The sequence below is a fragment of the Centroberyx affinis genome, unplaced genomic scaffold (assembly GCF_046629955.1).
Source record: "Centroberyx affinis isolate AG114_WGS23_722 - 3 ecotype Tasmania unplaced genomic scaffold, CSIRO-AGI_Caff_v1 ptg007473l_1, whole genome shotgun sequence".
Taxonomy (NCBI): domain Eukaryota; kingdom Metazoa; phylum Chordata; class Actinopteri; order Beryciformes; family Berycidae; genus Centroberyx; species Centroberyx affinis.
This window is the reverse complement of record NW_027283773.1, coordinates 1,123-11,624: the sequence shown is the minus strand read 5'-3', so window position 1 is coordinate 11,624 and position 10,502 is coordinate 1,123. Positions and strand designations below refer to the sequence as shown.

Below are 10,502 nucleotides of genomic sequence, written 5' to 3'. Positions count from 1 at the left end.
ACAGGCGGGGATTCTCACCACTATACTAACAAGGAGAGATGTGGGATGATGGGACCGGGACCAGGACCAGCTCACATGTGAGAGTCATTCACACCGAGTGATTCCCTGCTGGTCTTTAGATAAAACTCTAAACCTGTTTGGTTTCCATTCATTGTCTATGGGAGCTAAACTCTGCAGCTGTGATATATTTCTGTCCAGCAGGTGGCAGTGTGGCCGGAGGCGCTGTTCCCTTTACCGGACAGAATATAGTTTATATAAAACAGAAATGTTCTGTATATTCCTGGAAGCCTCTGATGTTTTGTCATGTTGCCATGGAAACGGCCAGCGTTGTAATTTCTGCCCCAGCGTGAGACTCCGACAGTTTGAATGTTTAGTTGGTTGTTGGACAGAAAGATTCCTTCATGACAGAAACAAAAAACTTTCTGGTCTGGAAGCAGAAATAATCTCATTGGTTCAGTTAAGCCTCAGTGGGCGGAGCCAAATAATCAGGTTTTCAGAGCGCAAGTTGGCTAACTGGCACTTAGCTAGCTTCTTCACCATGGCATCATGATGTTGAAGGTCAGCAGCTAGCTAACTAGCTTATCTAGATGGCTAATAGGCTAATAGGCTATAGCTGCGCGTCGGACGGTTCAGGCCTCCCCGTCCTCCTTTAACTCCTGATAATGGACACCTCGTCAGGCATTATCCCTTACTTAGTTTATAGCATTTAAGGAGCTACAGTATATTAAGTTAAATAAACCTGTTTGATGACGCTCACCAGCTGGTTTGCTCATGTTTTGATTTTGATCACAGTCTGTGATAAAGCTAACGTTAGCCTTGTCGCTAACGTTAGCTTTCAGTTGAGTTTTTGAGTTGAGTTTGCTAACAGACTCATCGGCTCAGTTCTCAGTGTGACAGACTGTACAGCCTTAATGTCCAGACTGTGTTGTCGCCATAGCAACCAACACTTAAAATTCCATAATCACCATTTTATGCTGAACTAGCCAAATTAGCATGACAAACAGTGGAAGAACCGTTCTGTCCATTCAGGTTCTGTGGTGACCTGTCAGGTGTTTCCTGCAGTCCCAGAGCGTGACGACGCCCCCTGGTGGTGAAAAGCAGGCGTGAGGCGGCAGGGTTACAGAGGATGTAGATACATGATGCATTAAATAGCAGAAATTCACAAATCCCCAGAATGTTATGATACAGTATATTACAGAAAATCCCCTCTGACTGAATATTATCTGTGTCTTGCTGTGAATGAATATCTGTTCTCCAGAGGGAATAATCATAATAATTATCTGCACACCAGTTTTGGATTAACTATTACAGCAGCTGTCCTGAAGTCAATAGATCTGCATTAGTGATGCGCGGATTGCAGTTATATCCGCAGGCACCGCGGTTAACTGTGGACCAGGCGGGTCGGGTCATAAAAATTAACATTCTGATTAATAGCGGATGGGTTGCGGGTGGGTGAAATAATACATCATTAATGAGGAAAATATTGTTCATTTATTTAAATCCAGCCTACTTCAGTGTAATATGTTACCATATCATCACGCTTACATACAATATATCTCACTGACAAATAATGGTAATGTGTGATCAGGTGCGCATAAAAAAAAATCTTTTTTGAGTTCATTAAATACCTGCAGCGTCTCCTCATTAAGAGACGCTGTGTAGACACTAATAATTATTTCTATTATACAAGAGAGAAACGGGACCGCGGCATGAATATGAAACTGTATGGCAAAGGCACAGATCACCATGGAAACGTTTAATTACCGAAAGCAGCCTCTCTAATCTTTAAAGTAAATCGTTAAAGAAAACAATCGTACATCAATACAATGAACAATTAAGAAATCACATAGAAAGCTCGCGCAGCTCGACATAATTTAAAAGGCGATATAGAGGTGGAGTGAAATGTCCATGCAGGGGCGGGTCTATAAATAGTAGAAAATAATTTGTTCGGGTGGGTGGCGGGGGGATGATTTATGCGTACATGCGGATTCGGATGGCGTCAGAGCCGATCCGCGCATCACTAATTTGCATCAAACTTGATAAAGAAAGTAAACTTCTGTCATTTTTAGGTTTATATACAAATCCTCACTGACCTGGAAACAGTTACAGGAGAATACTGGCGTCATTTAGAGTTGTAGCCTGTTTACTGCTGTCTATCATTCTGCAAAGCATCCTATATGTAATTCGATTTTTTTTATTTAACATTTTTTATTTTACATTTACTCGTTTGTAAAATCCAAACTCCATGGTGTCAAACCTCTCTGAGCTGAGCTGCTGTGATGAGACAGTAAAGTGTTCTGAGATGAAAACACTCGACTCAGCTCAGTGAAATAAGGAGGAAACAGAAAGTTTGGCTTCATGTTTCCTGTGATGGATTCTCTCCCTCTGTGTTTGTTTTTCATACCGGACAAGAATGACTGAAGACGAGGAAGACGAGGAAGACGAGGCTGAGATCTGAACTATGCTGACTGTGCAGAAACAGAAAGATGGACTCAAAATAAACGCCAGTATTCTCCTTTAAACTGCTGGAGTCTTCAGTCTCCACACAGAGACAGAGAGGCCAGCAGGTATCAGGACTGGACCCCCCCGTGCCCCCCCCCACCCCCCACCCCCCCCCTTCTCCTCAGGTGAAGAAGTCTTTGGAGATTGCCTCCACAAAGTTGGGAGCCGACATCAGGATGCCGATGGTGCAGAGGATGGTGAAGATGGAGAACGCCATCAGACACAGCCGGTCGATCACCGCCGCCGCGAACTTCCACTCGCTGCAGACCGTCTCCTCCTCGTCCTGCCCGCGGCGGAAACGCCGGGCGATGTAACGCACCTCCTCCAGGATCTGGGTGAGCTCCGCCTCCAGCGCCGCGTTCCCTCCTCCCCCCCCTCCTCCGGCTCCTCCTCCTCCTCTAAGCCCCTCCTCCTCGCCTCCCACCAGCCGGGAGCACAGCAGCTCGGGTTCGGGGGAGGAGGCGTAGTGCATCCCCTCCAGGCCGCGGAAACCCACATACAGCAGGTTGCCGTTGGTTACCTGCGGGTGGTGCTGCAGCGCCCCCTGGCTGACGCTCAGCTCCAGGCTGGACAGGCTGCCGCGGCGGTGCTTGGAGGCGTTGTGACACGCCAGGCGCACCTTCGCCTCGCCGGGACGCCGCATCCGCAGGAACCAGGCGCACCAGTTCAACAGAACCACACGAGTCTGGAGGGAGAGAAGAAGAAGAAGTAGAAGAAGAAGAAGAAGAAGAAGAAGAAATCAAGCCACTATCTAAAATTAGACTATAATGCTTTTACAGGAAGGCATAAATAAATACATCAAATAAAATAAATACATCAAATAGAATAAGGTAAAACACACAAGACTACAAGGTAGGCAAAATAAAAAAAAACATTTACATAAAATATATATAAAGAAAATTGTAAACAAATATTGAGGTCAAAACTCATCAGTTCTTATGTGTTTTATTGATGCTTCCAAAGCTTTTGATGGTGTTAATCATAGAAAGTTGTTTGTTAAATTGAGTCAAAGAGGGATGCCCAAATACACTGTGAGAGTTCTGTCTTAGTGGTATGCCCACCAGACTATGCAAGTAAAATGGGGCAATAGTGTCTCAGCCCCATTTGGGGTTAGCAGTGGTGTCACACAAGGGGGAACTTTGTCCCCGGTTCTTTTAAATCTATATATTGATGATCTGTCTAAGCAATTGAAAGCCTGTAATACTGGGTGCATGATTGGTAATACTTTACTATACTAGTGAACCATATTATGTATGCAGATGATCTTGTGGTATTTAGTCCATGTAGCGCTGGTCTTCAGCAGCTCCTTACTACATGTACTGTGTATGGTGTGGAACATGATATCAAATACAATGCCAGTAAGAGTGTTGTCTTGATCTGTAGAACCAAAGAGGACAAATGTCTAAACAGACGATGATGATGATATTTATAGGCAATGCCGCAGGATGTATGCACAAGCAAACATTCTCTCACGCAAGTTCAGTGTGTGTACAGATGGAGTGAAGGTGTCTCTGTTTAGAGCACATTGTACACCGCTCTATACTGCACACCTGTGGTCAAACTACAAAAAAGCAAGCTTACAGAGACTTCAAGTAGCTTATAATGATGCCATGAGAATATTACTTAAAAGACCTAGATGGTGTAGTGCAAGTGAAATGTTTGTGGCTGCAGGAGTCAATACTTTCCAAGCTGTTTTAAGAAATCTCATGTATAAATTTATCTGCTGGCTTAATGACTCTGTAAATGAAATCATCTTGGTTTTATCAAACATAAGGTTTAGTACTATACACTACCAATCCCAGCTGTAGAGACATTGGTACAGTTGTCTCTTTGTAAAACATTAATATATATTCTAAACCATGATCTTTTATTGATCCTTTGTATGTAATTCATTGTATGTTATGTCCTGTATGTCCTGGACCCTGAGTCTGAAATAAAGTTTGAATGAATGAATGAATAAAAATTATTATAAAAAGGCATTTATGCATATATACTTTATATATACAGTGTGTGTGTGTGTGTGTGTGTGTGTGTGTGTGTGTGTGTGTGTGTTTGTGAGTGTGTGTGTGAGTGTGTATGTACAGCAGGGGCAGGGAGAGATAAAAATAGAGCATGAATAAAGTGAATCTCTGGTTTCCAGCTCTACATCAGAGATCTTCTCCATCAGACTCCAAAATTCCATTTCAGATTCAACTCATAAAATATTCAGTCTTCTAACTCAAACACATTACAGTTAAGTCTCACAGCCGGCGGATCAAACCTTTTACATTTTATAGATTTACATCCTGCTCATTTCTCTGACTCCCACCCAGAGAGACACTGAGCTCAACAGGAGAATCTGCATCTGCATCATCTACATTTTTCCAGCTGTTTTAACAATCCTCACAAATTAGTTTTTACTTATTGTGCTCATATTTCCGTTCCAAACAGGTATAATGAACAGCAGGACGACCGCTATCCCGCTCACAGAAACCTGTCCTGGTGAAATCAGCGTTTAGTCTGAAGCTCAGTTTATCATCAGTGTGTTTCTAGGTACTGAAAGGAACCAACAGCCTCAGATCAAGTGTTGTCATTTAAATTACAACAAATTCCCATATTTAAAAACGGGGGCGGAGGGTGAGTTGCAGCTCCTGGGGATCACACCTCTCAGCCTGGGAAAGCCTGAGGTGGGAAAGCGCTAGAAAGGCTCCGACTGGCAGTGGAACCTCAGATCGAGGAGGAACGGTGTGGATTTCGACCCGGCCGTGGAGCAGTGGACCGGCTCTTCACTCTCGCTGAGAAGCGAGGGGGCATGGGAGTTCGCCATTCCAGTCTACATGTGCTTCCATGTGCTTTGCAGCGCATACTGGCCGACTACTACTGTCAGAAGAGATCCTCCCTGAGTCGCAATGCAGGTTTCGCCCTGCCAGGGGAACAGCTGACATGATCTTCACAGCTCACCAGCTGCAGGAGAAGTGTCGGGAACAACATCTACCACTGTGAACTGGGCTGCCCTCTGGTGCTCTCCAGGATCGGGTGCCCAGAGAAGTACCTCAAGATCCTGCGACTCCTGCATGAGGATATGACAGGACAGGCTATGACAGGATATGACAGGATATGACAGGATATGACAGGATATGACAGGATATGACGCAGTAGTTGGCAACGGCTCTGAAACAGCCCCCTTCAGAGTAGATACCGGGGTCAAGCAGGGCTGCATCATTGCATCAACCCTGTTTGCCATTTTCATCTCAGCCATCCTCCACCTCACCAGCAATAACCCACTTCAGGGTGTCCAACTCATGTGCAGGACCGATGGCAGGCTCTTAACCTCAATCAGTTTAAGGCAAAAAGCAAGATGCTCTCTTCCACCATCATGGAGCTCCAGTATGCAGATGACAGTTCCCTTATTGCCCAGTCTGAGACTGACCTCCAGAGCATCCTGGATGCCTTTGCAAGAGCACACCAGCTCCTGGGACTTGATCCATCCAGACCAAGACCAAACTGCTCGTCTCAAGCAGTTGTTCTGCCCTCCCTGCTCTACGGGGCCGACAGCTGGACCACCTACAGCAGACACAAAGCCCTGGATCTGTACCACCAGTGATGCCTCTGCAAAATCCTCAGGATCAGCTAGAAAGATGGGAGAACCAACGTCAGCATCTTGGAGGAAGCTAACATCTCAAGCAGCTGTGAGATTTGCGTTTGCATACTCAGCGCAACGTCAGGCTTGTTCAACCTTAAAGTCATTCAGTCATCTCCTTTTTATCTGACAGGACATCAAGGTGCAGCCAGGGTTCGGAGGATGTCCAGTTTGGTGGCAGTAGGATATTTTTGCAGATGATGTTGTCCTCCTTTCTTCATGATTTGCGATCTCCAGCATTCACTAAAACAGTTTGCTGCTCGGTGTGATGCAGTCAGGATGAAAAGCAGCACCTCCAAGTCTGAAACCATGGTTTTCTCCCAGAAAAGGGTGGCATGCCCTGTCCAGGTAGTGGGGGAGCTAGCTACTGCCACAAGTGGAGGAGTTCAAGTATCTCGGGGTCTTCTTCACGGGTAAGAGGGACCGTGGGATTGACCGGCGGATGGGCTGCAGTAATGCAGGATCTGTATCGGACCGTAGAGCTGAAGAAGGAGCTGAGTTATAAGACAAAGCTCTCTATTTATCAGTCAGTCTTCGTCCCGACCCTCATCTATGGTCACAAGCTTTGGGTAGTGACCGAAAGAACGAGGTCACGAATACGAACAGAGGAAGTGAGGTTTCTCTGATGGGTTGCAGGCCTCAGCCTGCGTGAAGCTCAGTGATCCAGGAGGATCTCAGAGAAGAGCTGCTGCTGAGGAGGGTGAGGCTTCTGATAAGGATGCTGCCGGGTCGTCTCCCTGGAGGTGTACCGGGCTCGTCCGACTGGGAGTCTGACCCAGGACACGCTGGAGGGTTTCTGTCAGCTGGCTGGGAACGCCTTGGGATCCAACAGGAGGAGCTGCTGGAAGAGAGAAGGAAGAGAGTCCTGGACCGATCTGCTGCCACTGCGACCCTGAGGGATCAGAGGCTTGAAAATAGATGGATGGATGGTGTTGTAATTTACTTTTTATGTCTACGTCTGTGTCTGTGTCTGCTGCAGTTAGCGATTTACGACCGTCTCAACAGGATCCATATCATACATGTAAGTGGAGAGAGCAGAGCGAGAGTTTTTCCAGTTGAGAAACCGTCAGGACAGCAAAACGACCGAAGAATGAAAGATATGCATCAGTCCAGCAGACAGGGAAACTGTGCATTGATTGCGGTGAAGGGAGGGAAAGTAATTTATTTTGGGCTGGCCTATTTTTGATTCAGAGAAAGACAATTTAGAGAAAATATGAAGTGCTAAATTCTTTGTTTAATTACTATAGAATTCTTCGGGAAAACCTGACGTTTACCGCTGAGGTTTTACATCCTGAAACATTTTCTCATGTCAAACTCCACTGGAGCTGCTGGAAACATCTGGAGGTGATGTCACCTCGTCTCTGATTGGCCGGTTATCCACCAAGAAGAAAAACACAACAAACCACTGGATGGAGCCAGAGATGAAAAGAACATCAACAGCTGATTTAACAGTTACAGTTTCAAGTTGGATTTTCCCTTTCAGGTGTCAGATTTGTCCTTTCAGCAGCTGAACAGTTTTCCCTCCTCTTCCTCCTCTTCCTCCTCTTCCTCTCTTCTTCTCTTTTCTTTCTCTGATTTATATTCTCAACACGCTGCAGACCAGAGCTTCACCTCCCCTCCTAACCCTGACACACACACACACACCTACACACACACACACACACACCTACACACCTACACACACACACACCTACACACCTACACACACACACACACACACACACACACACACACACACACACACTGCTGCAGCAGGAACTCTGACCTTCAGACTAAATTCCACCTTAATGGAATTTCTCTTGTTCGGATTTCAAAGGGTGTGTGTGTGTGTGTGTGTTCCTGTTCAGCAGTGTGTGTGTGTGTGTGTGTGTGTGTGTGTGTGTGTGTGTGTGTGTGTAGGTGACTGAGAATAACTAGATGTATAAAACATTTTCTTCCAGTTACAAAGTGCTGTCAAATAAAAACAACAAAATAAACAAATTAACAACCAATCAGCTCTCATAAAGGAAAGACTGACAGCGCTGGCTTAGAGCTCATTGAGCTCGTTAAAGCCTGGAGCTCGTTAAAGCCTGGAGCTCGTTAAAGCTGACTCGGCAGAACTCAAACACCACATTGGACTCCTGACAGAGAAATGAACAATAACAATACTGCTACAACAGAAGAAGAGAGAGAGGAGGAGGAGGAGGAGGAGGAAGAGGAGGAGGAGGAGGAAGAGGAGGAGGAAGAAGAGGAGGAGGAGGAGGAGGAAGAAGAGGAGAGGAGGAGGAGGAGGAGGAGGAAGAGGAGGAGGAAGAGGAGGAGGAAGAAGAGGAGGAGGAGGAGGAGGAGGAAGAAGAGGAGAGGAGGAGGAGGAGGAGAGGAAGAGGAGGAGGAAGAAGAGGAAGAAGAGGAGGAAGAGGAGGAGGAGGAAGAGGAAGAGGAAGAGGAGGAGGAAGAGGAGGAGGAGGAAGAAGAGGAGAGGAGGAGGAGGAGGAAGAGGAAGAGGAAGAGGAAGAGGAAGAGGAAGAGGAGGAGGAAGAGGAGGAGGAGGAAGAAGAGGAGAGGAGGAGGAGGAGGAAGAGGAAGAGGAAGAGGAGGAGGAAGAGGAGGAGGAGGAAGAAGAGGAGGAGGAGGAGGAGGAGGAGGAGGAGGAGGAGGAGGAGGAGGAGAGTGGGTGTCTGACCCAGCGGGGCATGTGTCCTCCGTCCGGGTCGTGGTGATGATACTGCAGCACCAGAACTGTAGCGATGACCGACAGGCCGACGATCACCATGGTGGTCGCAAAATACTGAGCTGAAACACACAGAGGTCAGAGGTCAGAGGTCAGAGGTCAGAGGTCACAGGTCACAGGTCACAGGTCACAGGTCAGTTAAAGGGGCATTAAGGAGTTTATGACGTTTATTGACCGAAATATAGACAGAAATATAAAAGTCACATTTTTACAATAGAGTAAGTAAACTAGCTACTTAGAGCAGATCCAATAGAAAGCTGGTGAAGAGCTGAAGTGTCATTTACTGTTTTTTTAATGCTTGACGATTAATTAAGACGCACAGCTGTTCCTGCTCCCAGCTGTCTGACAGCCGCTGTGCTGCAGACACATTTCCCATCAGCCCTCTGGTTTCCTCCCCCCTCTGTATGGAGATCGCTTCATATCAGAAATCTGAAAAGCTTACGGCTTCGATTTTGATCTGTGTTGTAGGAAGCATCAGCACATCTCACTTGGATCAAATTAACAACAAAATGAGTTACCGAACTTTTCTCTACAACTAAAGCCCTGTTCACACGGGACTGGTATGACCTGGGGACCTCTGGGAATTTGTAATAATTGTGGAGGTCGTCTGTGATCTTAATCCCGTGAGAATCTGCCATGTCCGTAATTTGTAAAGTAAAAATTCCACCGTAAATTACCTTCCATATTTCGCCAAACACAGAGGTCATGTGATAATATTAGTCCCGTGCGAATCGGCATCTCGGTGATTTGGGATCGTATTTTTTTTTTTTTCATGGTTTTTTTGTTTTTTCCGCACCTTTTTTCTGCCTCTTTTCTGGCCTTTTCAGCCTTGACATCATATCCGGGGGATAATGTCAGTAAATTTGAGTAAAATACAGACTTGGCTTCTCCCGTGTGAATGCACCGCACAAAACACAGATGTTGGGGGGGGGATTTCTAAATCACATGAGGTCCCCAGGTAATACTAGTCCCGTGCGAATAGGGCTTATGATTATTTTAGTTTTTTACTGTCCCAACACAGTGGATTATAGGTTCATAAGTTTAAACGTTTGTACAACTGTGATCTGAGCAGCACATGGTGCCACAGCCGGGTGTGTGTGTGTGTATGGGGTGTGTGTGTGTGTGTGTGGGGGGGGGGGGGGGGGGGGGGGATATTATATATTATATATAAAATATCATGATATTCATGAAATATTGCGATATTCGATATTATCAAATATGGGCCCAAGCCTAGCCTCCACCATGCTTTTAATCATTTAACATTCCTCCCTTGATGTTTAGACTCTGATGACAGGACTGAAGTGATGGAGGGATGAGGACAGAGTGATAGAGTGATAGTGATAGAGTGATAGAGTGATAGAGGAGTGATTACCTATCAGAGGAACAGAGTCAGACGTCGCCGGCATGATCTCAGCTACCAGCAACATGAAGACTGTTAGAGAGAGCAGAACTGTGATACCTGGAGAGAGAGAGAGGAGAGAGAGAGAGAGAGAGAGAGGGAGAGAGGGAGGGAGAGAGGGAGGGAGAGAGAGAGAGAGAGAGAGAGAGAGAGGGAGAGGGAGAGGGAGAGAGAGAGAGAGAGAGAGAGAGAGAGGGAGAGAGAGAGAGGGAGAGAGGAGGGAGAGAGGGAGAGGGAGAGAGAGAGGGGGGGAGAGAGAGAGGGGGGGGAGA

The 10,502-nt window shown here is 46.2% G+C and overlaps 1 protein-coding gene across 1 annotated transcript; it reads right to left on the bottom strand.

The window, feature by feature from the left end:
- Positions 1-2,623: 2,623 nt before the first annotated feature.
- LOC139639611 (neuronal acetylcholine receptor subunit alpha-7-like) lies at positions 2,624-10,294 on the bottom strand (the record flags this gene model as incomplete). The annotated part of the gene is made up of 3 exons (XM_071513746.1): positions 2,624-3,187; positions 8,784-8,893; positions 10,204-10,294. Coding segments are annotated over 3 exons (765 nt in total), but the record flags the coding sequence as incomplete, so codon positions are not given.
- Positions 10,295-10,502: the final 208 nt, after the last annotated feature.